We start from the raw sequence: 23,434 nt of genomic DNA on the forward strand, positions 1-23,434 counted from the left end.
TCATCACAACGTTCAGTTAGCACCAGTGTCCCTCAAGGAAGTATCCTTGGTCCTGTGCTGTTTCATATATATATTGTAAGCACAACATGCGACCTTCGTCTTCATCTGTACATATCCATCACCATCGCTCAAAGCCCAACATGCGACCTTCGCCTTCATCTGTACATATCCATCATCATCGCTCATCTTCTTCTTCGCAGGGTTGGTCGCCATACTTGCGGGTGCCATTAAAGCTCGCTTCATCCTGCGCTCTGTCTCCCGTCTCACAAGTGGTGGAGTGTGCTCTCGATCCCTGCGTCCTCTCCGCCGCCAGACTGCAGCTACGTTCCGGTCGCCACCTGCTCGTACCATCCGCACCGATGGATACCGTCAGCGACAACACCACTCGTACTCCCGATGGGCCCCCCGTTCTTCTTCCTCTCGATTCGAACCGTCTGGTGCCAGCAATGATGAGCCAACCCGGTCCTTCCCAATCTTCTGGACACCCCACTTGGACCATCACCACACTCCAGCGCGAGCCTCCCATTTTTGCTGGTCTTCGTGGGGACGATGTCGAGGACTGGCTCGACCAATATAACCAGGTCAGTGCCTATAATCGTTGGGACTCAGCGATGAAACTTGTCAACGTGTCGTTCTACCTCACTGCCGTGGCCAAGACTTGGTTCGTCAACCACAAAGATGCCATCCCGGACTGGGCTCACTTCTCGGCACAGATACGACAAATCTTTGGCACATCTGGTGCAAGCCCCGCTGTCTACAAAAAAAAGCTAGATACGCGCGTTCAGCTACCCGGTGAGTCCTACACATCCTACATTGAAGACGCGCTTGCCCTATGTCGACGTGTCAACAGCGCTATGTCAGAGAACGATCGGGTACGTCATCTTCTGAAAGGGCTTGGGTCATTTGCCTTCAATACGCTTGCTGCTCAGAATCCAACGTCAGTCCAAGACATCCGAACAACTTGCCATCGTCTTGACGACCTTCAGCCACTTCGATTAGAAGACACCTGGGACACCCCACTTTCACCCGACGTGGACTTACGCTCCCTCATTCGCTCCATTATCCGGGAGGAACTGCACGGCTCCACCTTACCGCCAGTTGATTCCCACCCGCCTCCAGCCCCGTCGTCCTCGCCTTTGCGTGATCTCATCAAAGACGAGCTCGCTTCGGTCACTCGTCCCTTGGCTGCGGAACCACCTGTACCGCGTTTTGTGCCTACCTCTGCCCAGGTTGCTCCGACGCCTCCTGCTGCTGTTTACACGTCGCATCCACAGCCCGTCCAGCAAACTCCGGTCTCTGTGTCCCCGAGCCCCGCTATGTGTCCTGTTTGGAGTCCGCCTGCACGTCGGCCGGTGTGTCACTACTGCGGAATTCGCGGGCATGTTGCCCGTGTGTGCCGTCGGCGTCAACACGACGAGCGCGAGTGGTACCCAGACTTTCGCAACGGAGCTACGTACTCGTCACCTGCTTACCGTCCGGCGTTTGCCTCCAGTCCTCCTCGTCGCCCATCGTACGGGGACTTCTCCCAAGACGCTCCGCACTCGTCGTACACTTACCGCCCTCCGTTTGCTGACCATACCAATTATCGTCCCTCCTATCCCTCTACCTCTCCGGACCGCTCCTCGACCGACAGGCCGTCGCGCCGCCGCTCCCCATCGCCTTTCCGCCGCTCGTCGTCGCCTCTACGTCCACCATCCTCCCAGACAACTGGCCACACGGAAAACTAAATTGTGCAGTTTCCGGAGGTAAAACTGCACCGCACGCCGCCCTCTCAATTCCTCCTGCACAGCCATCGAACATGTCAACCGTTGACATTGAAGGCACTGTAGTAGAAGCATTGATCGATACGGACGCCGCCATTTCTGTAATTAGTTCTGATTTATGTTCTCGTCTTCGCAAGGTGCGCACCCCTTACAGTGGTCCTTCTCTCCGTGCTGCCAATGATGAATCAATGCGTCCTTCCGGATTGTGTACGGCACGAGTCACTATCGACGGCATCCTGCACTACATAGTATTTGCTGTGCTTCCCTCCTGTGCTTATTCCCTCATCCTCGGCTGGGACTTCCTCCACTCTGCGCAAGCTGTAATTACCTGCTGTCCCCCTACTCTACAAGCTTCTGAATCCGACCTTTCTGCCGTTTCTGTCCTGCCTTCTCATCATCTGGTTACCACCGCTGATCATGTACTTTACCCTGGCTGCGAAGATGTCCTCTCTGTTGCTTCTGCCCACGTCATTGCTGGGGACGTTTTCGTCACACCAAGCCCCCGTCTTTTCTCAAGGGGCATCTTTCTCGTCGCGTCCCTGCTCCGCTTCACCAATGGGTCTTCACTACTGACTGCCTTCAACACTACGCCGGAACCCATTCTTCTGCGTCAAGGCACAGCCATCGCTTCTGTGGATACCACTCAACCTGTAGCCGTTCTTTCCTCTGCCCCATCAAGCTTCGCTCTTTCGACCCCTACTTCTGCCTCTGCATCTATTTCAGCTGCTATCAGCCCCGCTCACACCCCGACTCAAAAAGATGAATTGCTTGCCGTCTTGGCCAAGCATGCCGCTTCCTTCGATACCCAGGCAACAACCTTGAGCCAAACCACCGCAGCTAAGCATCGCATCTACACAGATGGTTCGGGCATCATTCGCCGTCGCCCGTATCGTGTGTCTTCTAGTGAGCGCAAGGTTATTCAAGATAACGTAGCCGACATGCTCAAGCGCCACATCATACGCCCTTCTTCGAGTCCTTGGTCTTCGCCTGTTGTGCTGGTTCAAAATAAGGATGGCTCAGTACGCTTTTGTGTTGACTATCGCGCCCTTAACAAGATCACTAGAAAAGATGTTTATCCGCTGCCTCGGATTGATGACGCCCTCGACTGTCTCCAAGGTGCCCAATTTTTCTCTAGTCTCGACCTAAGATCCGGATACTGGCAAATACCAATGCATGAGGCCGACAAGGAAAAAACTGCTTTCGCCACTCCCGACGGATTATACGAATTCAACTTTATGCCGTTCGGCCTATGCAATGCTCCGGCCACGTTCGAGCGCATGATCGACACCATTCTCCGAGGCCTGAAGTGGAAAACGTGCCTATGCTACCTCGACGACATAGTCATTTTTTCTTCGACTTTTTCTGAACACCTTGTTCGTCTCGATGAAGTATTAAGCGCACTTTCTGAGGCCGGCCTAAAGTTAAACACCAAGAAATGTTACTTTGCTTCCACTTCTATCAAGGTACTCGGTCACGTCGTTAGCCAGAAGGGTGTAAAGCCTGATCCCGACAAAGTGGCTGCAGTTTTGCATTTTCCTCGCCCATCGCGCGTCAAAGACCTGCGCAGTTTTCTGGGGCTAGCGTCATACTTCCGGCGCTTCATACGCAACTTTGCCTCTATTGCGGCCCCTTTGCATAAGCTCCTCTGCGCTGACCAGCCGTTTGTTTGGTCTGAGGCCTGTGAGGTCGCTTTTACTACCTTAAAGAAGGCTCTCACATCTGATCCGATACTGGCACATTTCGACGACAATGCTCCAACGATTTTACACACGGACGCCAGTGCACACGGCATTGGTGCAGTTCTTCTGCAGCGGCAGCACTCTTCGTGCGAGCAAGTCATCGCCTACGCCAGTCGTACACTGACTGCAGCGGAGCAGAACTACACGATAACTGAGCAAGAGTGCCTCGCTGTTGTCTGGGCCATTCAGAAATTTCGCCCTTATTTGTACGGCCGCCAGTTCACAGTTGTCACTGACCATCATGCCCTGTGCTGGTTGTCCTCGCAGAAAAACTTGTCCGGCCGCCTCGGCCGCTGGATTCTCCGTCTCCAGGAATATGACTTTACCGTCACCTATAAATCGGGCAAGAAACACCAGGACGCCGATGCGCTATCTCGTTGTCCCCTCGCCCAAACCCAACCTGTGCATCCGCAACCCGTGTCCTCCGCATCCTCAAACTGCCAAACTACCCCTTCGACGGCTATTTCAACCTTGACCGCCGCACCCATTGACTTGATGCCAGCTCCCAGTCTTGGCGATCTCGCCTCAGCGCAGCGGGCCGACCCTTACTGCCGGACTCTTATCGACCGTCTGAGCGGTGCTACGCGGCCACCGAATGCCCGCCTACGTCGCCAACTTAACTCTTTCAAGCTAGTCGACAACATCCTTCTTTGGCACAATTACAGCCCCTTCGGTGACTCATGGGTGCCTGTCGTACCCCGTTCTCTTCGCCGAGAAGTTTTGCAGGCCTTTCATGATGACCCCCCGGCTGGCCACTTAGGCTTTCAGAAAACTTATGACCGCATCAAGCGCCGTTTCTTTTGGCCAGGCGTCTCAACCGCTGTTGGAAAATATATTGCGTCTTGCATCTCTTGCCAACGTCGTAAACGGAGCACGTCTGCCCCTGCGGGCCTTCTACAGCCTCTCCCCTGTCCTTTCTCCCCTTTTGAAGTCGTTGGGATTGACCTCTACGGTCCCTTACCATTAACACCAACGGGCAACCGTTGGATCGTCACTGCCATCGACCACTTAACTAGATACGCTGAAACGGCCCCTGTTCCTTCCGGCTCTGCTTCAGAGATCGCCCACTTCTTCCTGAACGCCATCCTTCTGCGCCATGGAGCTCCTCGTGTCCTTATTAGCGACCGCGGCAAGTCCTTCCTCTCCACCATCCTTGCCGAAGTTCTTCACGCCTCCAGAACCGTGCACAAAACCTCTTCAGCTTATCACCCTCAGACCAATGGGCTCACAGAGCGCTTTCATCGCACGCTGTCCGATATGCTAGCCACGTACATCCAGCCCGACCACACCAACTGGGACACCATGCTTCCCTTCGTTACCTTTGCATACAATAGTGCCGTGCAAAGAACCACCAACTTATTCTTCCTTGTGTATGGACGTCAACCTACCTTCACCCTCGAAGCGTCTTTCTTCTCCGCCCCCTCAACCTCTTCCAGACTCTCTCACGAACAGTTTACTTCTCGTCTTACGTACTGCCGTGCCATTGCCCGCCTGAATACCGACGCCTCCCAAGCCTCCTGGAAAAACACCTATGATCTTTCCCACCGTGCCATATTTTTTCACCCTGGTGATGAGGTACTGCTGTGGACTCCAGTGCGTACCCCGGAATTGTGTGAAAAATTTTTGAGCCGTTATATTGGTCCGTATACTGTACTCGAACAAACGTCCCCGTTGAACTATCGCGTTGCCCCTGTTCATCCGGTTAATGATCGTCGTTGCCGAGGTGCCGAGATTGTTTATGTTTCCCGCCTCAAACCCTTTGCCCGTCGCCCTACTCTGCTCTAATCTGCGCCCGGGCCGGTCGCTTTCGTACGCGAGGGGAGAAAGTGTAAGCACAACATGCGACCTTCGTCTTCATCTGTACATATCCATCATCATCGCTCAAAGCCCAACATGCGACCTTCGTCTTCATCTGTACATATCCATCATCATCGATTATCTTCTTCTTCGAAGGGTTGGTCGCCATACTTGCGGGTGCCATTAAAGCTCGCTCCATCCTGCGCTCTGTCTCCCGTCTCACAATATTAAAGATATGATATGATTACTATTTGATATGATTACTATTGACACTTTCGCCCGCATTATAACTTATGCAGATGATACTACACTTCTTATACGTGCTGATACCTGCAATGATCTAAACATTTATGCTAATCGCATACTGGACAAACTAGTATAATGGTTGGACACGAGTTCCCTCTCTATAAATATGACAAAGTGCAAAGCTGTAGTTTTCCGTCCGATGAATAAAACCATGCAGTGGCACAGAAATAGCTTTGTCTTACAAATCACAATTAATTGAAACAGTAAAATCATTTAAATCGCTGAATGTTTATCTGCAAGAAAACATGCAATGGGACGACCATGTTAATTACGTCGTGTTGCAGGCATCCGAGTTGTAGGCTTTTTTTCGCGCCATAGAAACATTTTACCAGAAAAAGTCACACTTGCCTTATACAATCCTGCTCCCACCTAAATTCCAGTACATTAGTCTGGGCAACGACAACACATCCTAATTGACAAATGATATTTATGCTTCAAAAAAAAAATCCTTTGTATAGTCTATGACTTACCCAGCAGACACACAAACAATAATCTAACTACCCTCGGCATTATTACCATACTACATCTTTATGCTTATAGACTGTTGCGCCTATATAAAGTTGAGCAAAAAGAACGTAATGATACCATTTCCTCTCTGGCACATTTGCATCAGTCTGATTCACCATATCCGCACCGCCATAAAAAACAATGTGCTTTACCATTTACAAGTACCAACTATGGCCGTCAAATGGTTAATTATCAGTTACAGCTCGCACTAAACAAGCTAACTGAAGCTGACGTTAGCTTTCTTGAAATTATTCTCTCCTCTCTGCGAAACATTATAGTTAATCTCAGTTATCAATAATACATCAACCGTTTTTGTACGATGGGCCTTCCACTCTTATTTACTGTTTGGTGTTTAGCCGCCTATTTTCTTTCTTTGCTTATCCCTTGTATTCTCTTTGACTGCGCACATTATGATGTTTATTTTCTTGCCGGTGTACAGTTGTATATTCAACAAAAGATAGCAGCGCAAGGAGACAAGGACTAGACGAGACAACCAGGACGGCGCTGAACCTCCAACTTTTATTTCCAACGAATCGTTCGAACACTCTGAACAATCCGGCGTCATCGTCAGTGCATGCGCAAATATGTCAGCTCTTTATCAGAAAGAGTGATAGAAGCGGAGCTAACGCATGCTCCTTCCCGATTATATATCAACTCCGATTCAATGATTTCGCGCGTTACACGTTGATTATTCTTTTTTCTAATGACGGTGCTAGTAAGATCTGGGGAATATTCTTCACACGTAAGGCAGTGGGCGGCCAGAAGGCCTCAATAATCAACGTGTAACGAACGAAATGATTGAATCGGAGTTGATATATAATATATCTCACATATATACATCTGACATAGCTGATATATTTGCGCATGCACTGAAGATGACGCCGGATTGTTCAGAGTGCATATATGTTCGCACGATTTCTTGGCAATAAAAGTTGGAAGTTCAGCGCCGTCCTTGTTGTCCCGTCTAGTCCTCGTCTCGTTGCGCTGCCATTTATTTTTTCAAGACATGTACCAACACGCCCAATTTTCCTCGTTTTTATATTGATCCTGACTGAAAATTTTCCTTAGCAGTTGTTTCTCGTCCATGTCACTGCCGCCTGAAGAGGCGGTGAAAACTCTGTGAAGCGGAATGCCAACTTTTTGCTCGCCTCCTCCGTAAAATCGCATTTGATCTGTTGGAAAATAAGCTTATTATTGAGAATGATAGCTTTCGTTTTTGAGATTTGTTTCTCTGAGTTTGGCTTCTGTGATACGGCTGCGTATAAATGCAGAGTGTCGGGCAATAAACCGGAGTTGGTAGTTGGCGTTTGTCCTGCTCCTTTAGGCTCCCTCTTGTCCTCGTCCCATTCGCCCCTATTCTGTTCCAAACACGGCTACGAACCAACTAGGCCAAACCAAAAGTAATCTTAGGGGGCGTCGCTCTTGTAGAGCGGCTTGGAGGGTATCGTCGGGGTGCCAAGTGCTTCCCGTGCCACATCTATCAGAGTGTGTGGGGAGGATGGCACCAGTCATCGTAGCTCATCGCGGACACGAATGATGTCCCCTAGGCTGTCATTGGGGGTCGCTGAGATGTCCGCATGGCCCTTAGAGAAAGCTGGGGCTCTCCGGCCGAGCCCTGATGTTGAGGGCCCTTCGATCGCAGACGCGTCGTTTCTGAACTCGGCAACGGTCTTGGGTGGGTTTCGGCCCAATCCGGCTAAAATTTCTTTGACACGTACCCTGCATGCAGCGGCGCCGCGCTCCATCTTCGGTAGCAGTGCAGATCCACGGTGCACTAACTTCACCAGGTGTCACGAAGTGTTGAGTACAGTCCAGACAGCAGGAAGACAGCGAAAATGGTTTCTAAAGAAAACTCTTTATTTTGGCCAACTTGCGCCTACAATGGACTGGATCACTCGGCGGCGGCGTAACAACAAGCGTTCTCGGGCGGTCGTCGGACAGAATGCGTGCCGCTCTCAGCAGCACTGAATTTAAAGCAGATAGCGAAATTTCGAGATATGCGTGCAAAGTTACCACAACATTCTTGAACAACGTAGATTCGACTCCGGCGTGCTGCGATTAGTCCAGGTAAATCTGGTCACGTTTTCCAGGTCACGTTGGTAACTGACTAGTTAGTCATTTACCAATCATGGCCAGTTATTCACGACTAGTTAGAAATTGGTCATGACTATCTAGTCATTACTAATTTGTCATGAAGTAGTCATTACTAATTAGCGATTACTAGGCAATCCATATCGCTCCACAGCCGCCTGGTGTGTGCCTACGGCCGTCGTCTCGTTGGTGGCTCACTGCGCATGCGCTAAGGAGGCGCCACTCTCTCTCGCCACACGCCTTACAACAGTCGGATGCGGAAAGGCATTCGCCTCGCGCTCTTTAGATCGTCAAAATTGCCCCTGAATTGTTTTCTGCTTGTGGCTGCTAATTTTCTGCTAAGGCCTATCAAGCAAACACTAGACTTTCTTAAACCACATTTTGCCCATAACTTGAATCTAGCTCTGTTCACGGACGTTTTCCCAGCTATGATCCAAATTTTTTAAAGCAATAATCTTCAAAGGAAGAGATTGCAAATATTTGTGTAAATATTTTCAAAAGGGTAAGAAAAGATAATTCGCACTCGCATCACCAAGTGTGTTAAAAAAGAAAAAAAAAACAAACACGTTTTGGCTTTCAGAAATGGAAATCGAACTTAGCACTACTAACATAGAAAGAACTAAAAGTAAGAGCATTTAGGGCTAAGGTAATAGTTGTTTACAAATACACAGAGGACTCAGAAGCCTTTGTCTCAATCACCAAACCGTGTTAGAAAAAGAGTGAAAGCTTTATCACTTATAACGTCCCGACATAAACGCCGAATGGAAGTTGCTGCAACAGATGACAGCTTATCATGATGCTGACAAATTAATACTAGGGTACCCAAGGGAAGTATTCTTGACCCTGTCCTATTCAGCGTTTACATAAGCCACATCACTGCCGTTAGCCATACTGCACATTATGTATCACACGCAGATGACACCTTCTTATTATTTTGCAACAGTAACTCGCAATTATTAATGGCTGGGACGAACGACGTACTTCAAGGTCTATATAAATGGAGCGCCCCGAACCCCGTAGAAATTAACACTAAGAAAACAAAGGCTGTCATTTTCATCATCATCGCCCGACTACGCCCGATGCAGGGCAAGGCCTTTCCCACGTCTCTTCAATTAGCCCGATCCCTTGCCAACTGCGGCCACCAAATTCCCGCAAACTTCTTAATCTCATCCACCCGCTTAACTTTCTGCCACCCACTGCTATGCTTGCCTTCTCTTTGAATCCACACCATTATGTTTAAGGACCAGTCGATATCTTGCTTTCGCATTAGATGATCTGCCAATGCCCATTCCTTCCTCTTGTGTTCCTCCTTTGTGTCTGTTTTTGTTGTGCTGGTGTTATTCACAATGAATGTTTACCAACTTGCTCAGTTATCTGCCTTGATGCTATGTAGGGGTTGCTTATATTCTGCGCCTTTCTCTATCACCTTATTTGTAGAGTGAATATAGCCTATTGTCGAGTATCCTTTACAAAAGCCTGCCTGATCATTTGGTTGATTGAAGTCTAAGGTTCTCCCATTCTTTTGTGATTGCTTTAGTAAATACCTTGTAGGCAACGGACTGGCAGCTGATCGATCCGTAATTTTCAAGTCCTTGGCGTCTTTCTTATGGATTAAGATAATGTTAGCGTTCTTCCAAGCTTCTGGTGCCAAAATTGGGCAGGCATCTCTTTAGGAGGGTTTTTAGAGCTACTAAAACTGTATTTAGAATCTACCTTCACCACCTGGAATGAGAAGATTTTCTTGCAAAGCCAAGGCGTTTGCATTGGTTCCTGTATAGGGCCCCGTGCTCAGTGACCTATACTTAGCGAAAAAGGACAGAGTGCTCAAAGAAAAATTAAGTGGTTCTAAGGTTATAGAATGCTTTCGTTATGTTGACGATTTTCTTGTCATGCTAGACGCTGACGTTCGTGAATTGAGTGCTGTCTTCTCACAAATCTAAGGTATTTTTGTTCAGAGCTGTTTTCCTATTAAATTAGCTAGTGAATTGCCTCAAAACCAGTCAATCAGATTTCTGGACCTGAAACTCTACTTTAAGAAGACCCATACTTGCATTGCTTCCTTTTTCTTCATGTCATTCCAAATTGGTAAAACGTTCCATAGCTAAGTCATGCCTCACCAATGCACTAAGTAAATCTTGCATACACTTATTACAAGACAGTTTCAACCACGAAACCCATTGTCTCTTCAGGGCTGGTTATCCCAAACATCTGCTTATATCTATTTCAGAATTTATGCTTCGAAATTTGAACGAAAAACAAAAGCAGGCTGATTCCGTTAACCAGAAAAAAGAAAAGACTACTGTGGTCCGTACATTCATCGTTTCGCACGCAGGCTGAAATAGATTGGTAGACGCGCAGAAGTGAGGGTTGTGTTCTCGGCTCCCGATAAGCTAGGCAAGGTTTGTAAAAAAGAACTCAAAATACGTTGCACAAGAATGCACTACTAATAACGAGAACCGTTTCGTGACTTGCCAAGAGGGAGTCGTCTATCTGATTCCACTGTCTTGTGGCAAGCAATATGTTGGCCAGACGGGAAGATGCCTAAATGAACGGCTAAAAGAACACAACAACAACGTGCATTACACCGTGAAAGGGCATCTAGGTATGCACTGCAGAGATTGTGAGAGTAGAAATTGCCAGCCGGAGTTCGAGAAAACAAAGGTGATAAGTAAACACAGAAATCAGCTAACGCGTGAGATCACTGAAGCGGAAGAAATCACCCGGTCAGTAGAATCTTGTGTCAGCAGCCCCTCTTTGGCACTTTCATTTAAAGAATTGTACTTTTTATCGATATGCAAGTGATATAGCGTATGGCTCCTTCATGATTGTGTGTGTATGAATGATGAGTATGTATGATTGAGTGTGTTGTTTGCCTTTATTGTTTGGTTTCCACCCATTTATTTTCACTCTCCAGGCAGTAAAATTTTCACTTGCAAGTCAGCGCCCGTCCATGTGTCTTTCTTCTCTCCTCGTCGAAGTTCGCGCTGTTTTTCAGAAAAAAGCATACTTTGATTTTGCCTGGTCTGATTCCCCCAAAGAACTTGTGTATGAGCTTTGTTGTAAAACAAAAAAAGAAGTTTTCCTTTAGTACAATTTTTGGATAATTGGAATAATATTGTCATGTTACTTATTTTACTTGGTTCTCTCGTGCAATTCACACTTTCGCCTTGTTGATTAAAATGTGTGGAGTGGATGGTATCAACGCCAACGTGCTGAAAAATACTAAACATACGTGTAGCCTGTTCTTATCGCTCATATTCCAGGAATCCCTGAACACCGGTTCGATTCCACGTGACTGGCAGGTGGGCAAGGTCATCCCAGTCTTCAAGAAAGGAAGCCGATCATCGCCGAGTAACTACCGCCCGATTTCCATAACAAGCGTTTCTTGCAAAATAATGGAACATGTTTTATACTCGCATATTGCTAACTTCCTATCGTCCGTTCATTTTTTTCACTCAAGCCAGCATGGTTTACGACTTACATTTAAACCTTGATCGTAATATCCCGACTGATGCAGTGTTTTTAGACTTCGAAAAAGCATTCGATAAGGTCCCCCATGCTCTTCTCTTACTAAAGTTATCGCGCCTTAATATTCATCCTTGTGTTCTGAACTGGACTCGAGGGTTTTTGTCTAACCGTCAGCAGTTCGTATATGCCAATTCTAACTCTTCATCCTTAACACCTGTGTTCTCAGGGGTACCGCAAGGAACGGTACTCGGGCCTCTCCTTTTCTTGATATATATTAATGACCTACCGTGTAACATTTCTTCTCATATCCGACTCTTTGCCGATGACTGTGTCGTTTACCGAGGAATTACTAACTCCACCGACCATTTCGCATTACAAACTGACCTTAGTCGCATACAGGACTGGTGTAAAACATGGCTCATGTCATTAAATATTTCTAAAACCGTGTTAATGTCCATTCACCGTCGTCGTAATTACGTAGCGCCTAATTATAATATTAACAACCGGCAGATTGGAACATCCGAATCATTCAAATATCTTGGTGTGCATATCTCGCGTGACCTAACTTGCACCTGTCATATTAAACACATAATAAATTCTGCTAATTGTGCTCTAGGTTATTTACGCCGTAACCTTTCACTCGCTCCTCCCCCTATTAAACAGCTTGCTTTTCAAACCTTTGTGCGTCCCAAGCTTGAGTATGCCAACGCTATTTTTGATCCGCACCACAATAATCTTACTAACGCCCTCGAATTGGTTCAGAACCGCGCAACACGATTCATTCTATCTAATTATTCCTCCCACTCAAGCATCTCAGCTCTAAAAGCTCGAATCAACTTGCCCCCCCCCCCCCTCCCTAGCCTCGCGCCGTAAGACAGCACGTCTTAACCTTTTTCATAAATTTTTCCATTCTTTGCCTCTTGATAACCCCTACATAAAAAGAGCCCACCGCATCGCCCGGTTCAGCCACAGTAACGCAGTGTATCCCCTACAAGCCCATACTGTGACATTTCAGCAGTCATTTTTTCAGCGTACTGCACGAGACTGGAATGACCTGCCCACCGAACTTGCCATTATCACCAACCCACTAGAATTCAAGTGGAGCATCGCCAACCTTTCATCTTAACATTTTTTACCATTGTTTGCCAGATACCGTCGACTCCCTCATGTAATGTCTCAACCGAGACCTTTGAGGAAATAAATAAATAAATAAATATAAATATTGTTAGAATCATGCCCAACATTCTTGGACAAAAATTTGTACATTAGAAAACTTCAAGGTATAGAAATGCTAAAGGTAATGCTTCATTCTCGCGGTATGAAGACAACATTTATTTTATACTCTTCCCATCGCTCGCATCGAGCAGTTAAGAGTGCCATAGGAAATAAATGGGGAACTTTTTTCACGATAGCAAAAAGGTTGCTACAGAAAAATTAAAGCCTTCCGACTGGTGATCTGCCGATCTGTTGATTGTTATGGCGAAATCCTACAACATATGAAAGCACTGCGCTCATAAACCCTTTCCCGTTCAAAATGGCGTTTGTCGATAAATGTGGGGCATGAGAATTCTGTCTTCCCCTTATGCCATGCAAAGGGGGCTTGAACGCAGTCAAGTGAACACGGTTCACTTTTTGTTTGAGCCCCCTCGTTGTTTTTCACGGAAATAAATCCTGTCGCAGCAAATCTTTAGGTGTCTAGTCAGAGTAGGCGTCTCCGCTCTTCCCTTCCCTCTTGTCTGTTCAGTCGTTTCCATCAAGGTGCATTAACCAGCTAGACTAGGTCCATTCCTTTTCATTTTTAGCGTCCCCATTCGGGCGCTTGCTTGTCTCTTCCTTGCTGTAGTAGTAGTAGGAACGATACTCACGTGCTCGCTGATGGCTTTCCTCCCCTGCGGCCACAACCAGACACACTGAAACAGAGATCGGCGGTGAGCCAAAATTCTGTTCTTAAGAAAGGGGTGTCTTTAAGGACGCGCATTGCAGTACTGAACAGCATGAGTGGTACAACTGAGGGCTTAAAAGACACAATAAAGCCTTCATCAGGGTCGCCGTTGCTTATGTGTACAAGCAGGCAGCGTAAAAACAACGACAAAATTGACAATACCAGACAGCGAAGACCTAAGGAAGGAAAGGAAGGAAGAGAAAGAAAAACTCAATGTCACCGTCGTAGGGTCTGGCAATCGGTAAATACTTTCGGAAAGAAAAATGGCTGTGGCTCATCTGGGCTGAGCCAGCGAAGCGAAAGAGGTCCGATCTAGCGGCCGATGTCGACGCCGAGACGTTGACAACAAATGCCCCGTGCCGCTGCTTGTCCAGACGTACAGGGGCGATGGAAAGAAATGCGAACCGAGCGGAGCCTAGGCGCGCCGCTGTTCGCATTTCTTTTCATCATGTTCTTACTTCAGTGGCAGCAGAAATACGCTATAGCCGTCCGCGATGGATTCTAGGACGATTCTAACACTTTTTTGTTAGAGCCGCCGCGGTGGCTCAGTGGCTATGGTGCTCGGCTGCTGGCCCGAAAGACGCGGGTTCGATCCCGGCCGCGGCGGCTGAATTTCTTTGGAGGAGAAATTCGAGGCCCGTGTACTGTGCGATGTCAGTGCACGTTAAAGAACCCCAAGTGGTCGAAATTTCCGGAGCCCTCCACTACGGCGTCTCTCATAGCCTTAGTCGCTTTGGGACGTTAAACCTACCTAATTAAGCGTAGAAAGTTGGGCTAGTTGGTTGGTAGTACTATTATGATACATTCCAGCGGCTAAAAAGACACGGACGAAGGTAGACGAGACAGGACGAACGCCGGTCCGGCGTTCGTCCTGTCTCGTCTACCTTCGTCCGTGTCTTTTTAGCCGCTGGAATGTATCATAAACCTACCTAAACCTACCTACTTTTTTTGTTAGCACCCATAGAAAAGCGCGAGAAAAAAATATTCAAACACAGAGCCCGTAGGTGCCGCGTTGTTCACGTTTCTTCCCGTCGCGATAGCACCTCCCGTTCTTCATCGGTTTCATCGACTCAACGAACCCGCTTTCGCGACATAACTCAAGCCAACGCGGCTTCCTGACCTCTCCGTCGTAGCGATCGCTGGATGGCGCACGGCGCTTCCGATCTTCAGTCGAAGAACTCGTGACAGACAACGGTTCTGGCTCTGTGTCTGTGCGGTTTCCATAGGCGGCGAGCGCTGGCCTTTATTCAGCAAGAGCGAATCACGTGGTTAGTCAAGTGGCACAACTGGCGAGAGCGACCGGTCGGTGCGGTGGTTGGCGCAGCGCCGGAACTAGCGGTAACAGCCGCGACAAGTCACGTGGTATGATGTCACAGCGAAACCTGCGACGAGCTTCCAGATAGGCTCAAATCCAAGCTTTTAAGCATCAGTTTTACATGCGAGAAGTGCAGCTTTTAGCACTAAAACCGACAAAATGCTCAAGTGCTATTGACAAAGCTTTTAATGCCACGAGGCCCTTTAGCATTTATCATTTGGCAACAAATTATTTATGATGGAGATCGCAATCTACGCAGTGAGTAGCCAAGGTACTTCATAAAGCTATCGCTGCCTTCCCGAAATGATATCGAAGCATCGTTCAGGCATTGGCCTCTCTGATCAATATAACGTCGGCCATAATGCGGGCCCTAAAAATGAAAAATTAAATGGCTTTTAGGTGTATCGATATGCAGCGGGATGCGATGGGGTCGTCTGGTCAGGACCACGGTGCGGGGTATAAAAGGAGGTGCAACGCAATAAAGGCGGTGGAGGGGTATATAGCATAAGGGGCATTTGTTACAACCGGCGTCGTCGCTTCGGCGGGCGCGGTTGTTGCGACGCGCGTCTGTTCCTTCAATCTTTCCTCTCGCATCTTTCAACTCTCCTCTGTCTGCACGTGTCAACTATGGTGGCTCAGCTTCAGCCAGTGAGCAGCAGCGTGCTCTTGTTTCTCATCCTTACTTCAGTCGCAACAACAACATAAAGGGGATATCGGTTGCCGCTGGCGTCATCGCTTCGGCGGACGCGGTTGTTGCGACGCGCGTCTCTTCTTTCAAGCTGTTGTCTCACCTTTTAACTCTCCTCTGTCTGCACGTGGCAGCGATTGTGGCCCAGCTCCAGCCAGTGGGCAGGCCCGTGCGCCTTCCTTTTCATGCTTCCTTCAGTCGCAACAACAACATAAAGGTAATATCTGTTGCAGCTGGCGTCGTCCTCTCGGCAGACGCGATTGTTGCGACGCGCGTCTGTTCCTTCAATCATTCCTCTCGCATCTTTCAACTCTCCTCTATCTGCACGTGCCAACTATGGTGGCTCAGCTTCAGCCAGTGAGCAGCAGCGTGCTCTTTTTTCTCATCCCTCCTTCAGTCGCAACAACAACATAGATGAGATATCGGTTGCCGCTGGCGTCATCGCTTCGGCGGACGCGGCTGTTGCGACGCGCGTCTCCTCTTTCAAGCTGTTGTCTCTCATCTTTCAACTCTCCTCTGTCTGCACGTGGCAGAGATTGTGGCTCAGCTCCAGCCAGTGGGCAGGCCCGTGCTCTTTCATTTTCATGCTTCCTTCAGTCGCAATAACATAAAGGTAATATCAGTTGCAGCTGGCGTCGTCCTCTCGGCAGACGCGATTGTTGCGACGCGCGTCTGTTCCTTCAATCATTCCTCTCGCTTCTTTCAACTCTCCTCTGTCTGCACGTGGGGGCACTTTGTTGACCTAAAGCGCGGTGAGGCGAAAGTTTTGAGAGCAGTGTTGCTGCTTTTGTCACTGACGTGTGATTAAGATGTTAAGCTTCGTCTCTAAGAGTGGAACGCGACAGCGTCTTGCAATGCTGCCACAGAACGCCATCGCCCATTCGGCTCTACGCCTTGCTCGATGATAAATTTGTTTTTGCGGAAAGGAAATGTATCTCTCTCGGATATCTCGGTGGACACCTGAACCTAGCTGTAAGGGAAGGGAGGAAGATAGGAGTGAACGAAGGTGCCGTATTAGCTAGACGCGCCTTTGTTCATTCCAAACCAGCGAGCTGGCATGGTGGAGTGGTTAGCGTGCTCGTCTCGCACTCCGGAGAACCTGGTTCGATTGCCCAACTCGACCAGTTTCCTACTCGGTTTTGTTTACGTATCTGGTCTGAATAGAAAGGTTAATTAGGCTAATTGGTGAATTAAGCAATTAACTAGACTAAGTTCCGCGCACTTGGGGCATCACTATACGATCCCTTTAATTGGTTGCATTGTTGCTAAGCATACATACATACATACATACATACATACATACATACATACATACATACATACATACATACATGCATGCATGCATGCATACATGCATACATGCATACATGCATGCATGCATGCATACATGCATACATGCATACATGCATGCATACATGCATACATGCATACATGCATACATGCATACATGCATACATGCATACATGCATACATGCATACATACATACATACATACATACATACATACATACATACATACATACATACATACATACATACATACATACATACATACATACATACATACAAGTTTTATTCTCCACAAAGAAGTGGAAGGAGGCGGAGGGAAAAGCCGTACATTTGCGGCTTGAAAAATCCTCCGCCCCCTTACAGTGTATACAGCAGCAGAGTGGGGCAATAAACAGTCGCATTTTTGTTGCAAATAGAAAAAAAAAACAAAAAACAGCACTATATCGTATCACAAAATAAAATAAGCCTGAATAAGAGTTTCAATAAAGCACTGGTTTTGGACGCCTGGGAAAACATTTTTTCCCCTTTTTTTAAACGTCAACAATGCAATGTATATGAACATAAGGATAGACTGTGCGTTCATTCACAAGAAAAAAAAGTATGAGTAGCAAAATATTTGTACATATTTGGAAGAGACATATTGGATACATCAGCGGCTTCTTTTTCTGCAGCATTCAATAATCGCGGAAGATTATACCGGAGTGTTTGTTGTCCATAAGCAGTGCGATATTTTGGAATTTTCCATCGTTCTGGAGTTCTGGTGCTGTAGGTGGGATAATTGTGTCTTAATTCTGCCATTTCAGTAAAAACTGTACTCTTTCGTTGGACGCTTAAAGGGTACTGCCTGCATAATTTGTATTCGCGTGTATTTCTTACTTTTAATAAATTAAGCGAAGCAAAGATATGTGAAGAAGGTGCTGTGTATTCAACGTTTTCAATTATTCGTACTATTTTTTTCTGTAGCCTTTCAAGCTTCAACAGATTAGTTTTTGTTGTTCCCCAGACTAGATGAGAGCAGTTTAGGTGGGAGACAAAGAGAGCGTTATAGACCATTAGTTTAACTTTTTTTGGAAGAGTATAGCGGTGGCGATTTAAAATTCCAGTTATGCAGCACGGTTTGCTGATTATACTATTTACATGATCATTCCATTGTAAAGTTGAATTAAAATATACCCCTAACACCTTGACAGTATCTACCACATCAATGGCTGCGGATCTAAACATTACGGTTCCTTGTGACGAAATCTGTTTACTTTTTGCTCGAAAAATTACCACCTTTGTTATGTTTGCGTTAAGTTTTAAATGATTGCTGGAAGTCCACGAGTCCAATTTGCGCAGAAAATTATTTGCTTTAGTAGTTTCTTCAGCTTCAGAACATGATGGCACCAAAGCACTCGTATCGTCGGCATATATAACGAACTTGGTATCTGAGCAGGTGTGTACAATATCATTAATGTTCAAATTAAATAGGACAGGGCCTAAAATACTACCCTGTGGGACTCCTGAAATTATTTTTTTGCTGTGAGAAATGAAACCATTATGTCGACATATTGAAATCTATTTGATAGGTAACTTCTGAGCAGAGCCAAAACATGTCCCCGTATACCATAATGATGCAATTTTTCAAAAAGGATAGTATGACTAATATAATCGAAGGCTTGGCTAAAATCAACAAAAATACCCATAACAATACATTTCTCTTCAAACTGTTTTAGAATATATTCCTTATCGTCCAACAGCGCCAGCTCTGTAGACCTGTCCCTTCTAAAACCATATTTCGAAGTAGTTATTATATTATGCTTGCTGCAGAAGCGCGATATATCTAGGATGATTTTCTCGAGACCTTTCGAGAAGGAAGGAAAAACTGACACCGGTCCGTAGTTAGATACATCATTTTTACCACCTTTCTTACATACGGCTATCACACGGGTGACTTGCATTTTTGTTGGAAAAACAGGGGTAGAAATGCAGAGATTAAAAATGTGCGCTAGAATGGGGCTGATTATACGTATCACATACTTCACGGGTCTTATTTGTATACCATCGGCATCAACACTATGAGAAATATTTAAACTCAAAAAGAGAGAACACACTTCATTTGCATCTGTTGGTTCAAAAAATATTGTGCTAGAGTTTTTCTGCCCTGAAGTTTTGTATGATGTTGTCGGGTTTTTAGTAAAATCTCTGTTAACAAAGTAGTCATTAAAAATATTTACCATTTCTTCTCCATTTAATATCTGTCCTTCGTAAAAAATTTTTTCAACTATCTGTTTTTTCTCGCTCCGACCCATCAGTGCATTTAAGTTATTCCACCCCCAGTAGCACAAGGTGGCGGGCCCATGCGCCAGCCACCAGCCCAATGAGGGCTGGTGGCTGCCCGCAATAAACCCACATGGGTCCCCCGTGGGTGCAGTGCTGGCACAAAACGCTGTGGCTGCCCGCTTCGTGCCCGAATGGGACCCTCCTCGGCTAGACATAGGCTTAAACAGACTGGGCAGCCCACCTAGGTCCCACCGCAGATACATGCGGGCTAGGATGCGGGCTCTATTATGGTGAACCGCGGGCAACCCCAAAACGGGCTGCCCGTACACCACCATGAGGGAGCCGCAGTGTTTTTGTGTGTGCAAAGAGTTAGTATTCCGGCCTTCAGCCGACATGGGTCCCGCGTAGGAAATACAGGGGCTTAACTATGGGCTTCACAGTGGCGAAGCGCTTCAGGCATGCAGTTTGTGCTGTCTTAGCAACACCGGCGAAGGTCCCGCGTGGGCTGGGCATGGACACATTTGCCATTCCGACGTCTTCACCGCCTGTATTCTAAATCGGGTATGAAAGGGGTAAGCATGGGCTGCGTGCAGTTCGTGTGCATAAAAGATGGGGCTACATGACGGTGAAGTGCGGGCACACCCAACAGGGGCTGCACGTGCAGCGCCCTAACGGAACCAATTGGGCTGTAGGTGGGCTAACACCAGTATTCTCGCCTGTAGCCTAAATTGTTCCTGCCTGGAAAATATATGGGCTAGGCATGGGCACAATTGCGATTCCAACATCTTCCCCGCCTGTATCGTACATATCTGGTAGAAAAGGCCTAAGCGTGAGCTACGCAGTAGCAAGACATACAGTGTGTGCGGGCAAACGGCTAGTATTATATCCGCCAGCAGCCTTCGTAAATCCTGCGCAGACTACTCTGGGCTTCACAGTGCAGAAACATCAAGCGCCATTATCGAGTTGCCGGGCAAAACCTATCGACAGTCACACGTACACTAGTTGTACACGGGAAGAGTTGACATTCTTGCATTTAGTCTGCCTGCATATCCTACATCAGAGGTAAAAGGGTTAAGCGTGACCAAATAGCAAGACCTTGCACGTTTCACTCTGACGAAATGCTGCTCTTTGAACGTCGTAATAACAAAAGAACCCGCTTTTGAGATTTGTTGGTGCTTCTTTTGCGTTTATCGCATTGTATTTTTTTCTGGTGTGCTGCGGTCGCCGCGGAGAAAGCTGCCAGGAAAAGGTTTCTTGCTTGTTTCAACGCACTTCAATTACGCCAGCACTTCAAGCGCTTTCGTCGTCTCCATGCAACATGTGGCGCACGGAATTCATGACTAGTTGATGAACATAGCGAGCCTCCGGCGACTGCGCCAGAGGCTGCAAAAGGTTTGTTACTGTCGCGTTAATTGCAGCAGCTTTCTTAATGTCCGCTAGCAGCCGTTTGTAGCGACGCATCGATCAAGACACAAAATTCTTGGTTTTTGTGCAGGCATTCTTTGCGCGTCTTCTTCGTCTAGTGATCGCACATTGATAACGCAACTTGACCAAGCGCCATCGCGAGCTGCCCCACCCTTCACCCTATAAGGAAGATATACTAATCACAAATCGCCGAGAACATTTCTATCGACGAACAAGAAAAGGTTAGCTAGCGAAAAGGTACAGTGCTAGAGAGAACAAAATAAAAACAAACTCCTGTAGAAACGTCACACGAGTAACCTGTCTTTGCGCACTTTTTTTTCAAGTTTTTTTTCTCCTCTCACCACCGCCTTCCCTGCTTTTCCTGGGTCCACTCTCAAAAAAAAAAAAAACCTGCTCAACCCTGATTTTTCTGTCTGCCTTTGTTCCTTCCCCAAGGGCACCTCTGTGTCTGTCGTGTCCCTCCCAGCCCCCTTCCCCGAAATGGCGCGGAGGCACTCACTCTACAGCCCACTACCGACCATTTTAAGCCGCCCTCCCGACCACACTCCCCGCGACGCTCCATGAAGTGGAGACGGGGCTCCGATTCTACTTGTGCCCCCTCGCCTTTCCTGCGTTTGTTTGGAACAGGTTTTTCTTTCCTGCGGTTGGGTTGAGTGTCAAGTGATGAAGGTACCCTAGTAGCACAGTATGTTACTGCAACGTTGCAACAACATTTCCAATGTTGTACTATGTTGCGCTAACATTCTTCAACATTAGATAATGTTGCTGCAATGTTACCAAGCAACATGCTGACAACGTTGCCCTAAAGTGGTCTTTTCACATTGCAGCAATATTGTCAAATGATGAATAAATGTTGAACCACATACGATGGCATTGATATAACATTCATGCTATAGGTTAATTGTCTGCCCTCTCGGGCTATTTCTGAAGCCCAAATAGAAAAGCCGGTACCAGATCACTTTTACTCACCATGACAGTATTAATTTATTTATTTATTATTTTTTACTTCGAGGGCAACTTTGCATGTGGTGTGTATGCAAAAGCTGAGCAGTCCAAGTGTACTTGCACTCTGTGACACTAATGTAGAAAGATATATTTATATCTAAAATATTTTTAATGAGCTGGAAGTACTTTGTTTTCCAATTAAACATGCAGACAAAATTAAAACTGCCGAAGAAATTTAGTTCTGGTTTCACTGACGCCCCGCAGTCTAATGGCCATGGAGATCACTATCACAAATCCAAATCCAAACCGCGACCGCGCCGAGAGCCAATCCTGCGATGCGCGCTCATCGGAGAACCTGCGTTGCGTGTCAGCGGCAGTCGTGGCAAGATATTCACGTTTTTTGTTCTTCTAGTACAGTTTTTCTAGCGGTCGCCGTGCCCGCGCTGCTGTGTTTCGTGGTTTCACTGGAATTCAGCTGAAACAACAAAGGCTTGCCCAGAGGATGACCTCAATGGTGAGTGATTTCTAGACTTCCATTGTTGTGCTGTGACTTGTGTTGGTTCTTCGTGATAGTTTGATAAAGTGTTACATTCGTTGTATCATGAAGAGAATGAAGTGTTCGCTAAGCGAAGTGTCCATTCAGCAACGACGCCGAAGAACAGCAGAGGCTGTTCACGACGAACTAGAAAACTGTTTTGCTGATGTTAGGCTTGATAATGGTCATGGCAGCAGATTGTACGCAACATGAGCAGAACAGTATCAAGATGCCTTTTGATCGCATATTATTATTTTATCCTCTTTATCAGCACCAGGCGAGGACGCAGTTGAAAGCCGCAGTTCTCACTTTTCGGATTTTAGCACCGCTAGCAGCATCTCTGACATAGAAAGGGCAACATAGGAGTTGTCGCGGATTTGTGACAATAAGGAGTTGGGGGTTTATGAAGATAGGATGACACTTGAGTCTGGTGCCGCTACTCAATGTCTAGAGCACGACTTGCGTGTGTGGGCAATTAATAGCCTGCTTCTCACCTGCATTCCCTGCTTAAAGTGCTGAAGCCATACCATCCAGAGTTACCCACGGATGCCAGAAAATTACTAAAGACGCAGAGGCATACTGATCCAGCAGTGATGACCGATGGTCATTACCACTACTTTGGAATGTTTCGTTCTCTGGAAGAACATGTGCATGTTCCTTAACGTCTGCACTTTGTGCGAGGGCATTAACCAGTTCTCATGCATTCTACTGGAAAATAGCATAAATCCAGCGGCATTTTAAGCAAGGAACCAGAATTTATTCTTTCACTCGAAACTGACGCTGCTGCATTATACTAGTCTTTGCCCTCTCATTCCCAATCAGGTGTATACCCTTATTACCAACATTTATGGTACTATGCAGCGATTTGCGCCAAGGGTAAGAAAAGTGAAATATTCATTGGTATTCAATCATCCTTCATCATCGTCAGCCAGACTATACCCACTGCAGGGCGACAGCCTCTGCCATACTCCCCAAATCAGCCCTTTCCTGTGCTAGCTGCATCCACTTGACCCCTGCACCCATCATCAGTTTGTGATCTAGCTTATGTAGCCCAGGAAGAATCGGCCGTTAGCAGCTTTGCCTTTCAAATTGTGCACAGCAGTGAGACTGCAAAAGACTATAGGCTGGGCCTGCCCTCTTCGCTCGGTTTACTTTGTCGCCCACCTGCCATGGCACAATTGAGGGAAGACAAAGGGAGTGATGTGCAACCACCTCCAGCCGGCTATGCCTTCATCTACAAACGCCCTTGTGGTTTTAAGCAATTGAATGGTCGTCCCCATGGATGACATCAGTATGTCCGCTTGTAAGGCAAGATTCAAGCGAGACAGCAGCACTGGCCATTGCTGTGAGGTGCGGGAATG

At 47.0% G+C, this 23,434-nt stretch overlaps 1 protein-coding gene across 2 annotated transcripts in view; it reads right to left on the reverse strand.

The window, feature by feature from the left end:
- LOC149345365 (longicornsin-like) overlaps positions 1-23,434 on the reverse strand; it is a 172,789-nt gene that overhangs the window by 65,083 nt on the left and 84,272 nt on the right. Inside the window, exon 2 of one of the 2 annotated variants that reach the window (XM_089542747.1) lies at positions 13,537-13,581. The exons of the other annotated variant lie outside the window; for it this stretch is intronic. Within the exon in view, the coding sequence (XP_089398873.1) occupies positions 13,537-13,581 (45 nt within the window). The remainder of the gene's footprint in view (positions 1-13,536; positions 13,582-23,434) is intronic. 2 annotated transcript variants of the gene reach the window in all.

Source organism: Amblyomma mixtum, chromosome 5, assembly GCF_055824585.1.
Source record: "Amblyomma mixtum isolate Tamu chromosome 5, ASM5582458v1, whole genome shotgun sequence".
Classification (NCBI taxonomy): domain Eukaryota; kingdom Metazoa; phylum Arthropoda; class Arachnida; order Ixodida; family Ixodidae; genus Amblyomma; species Amblyomma mixtum.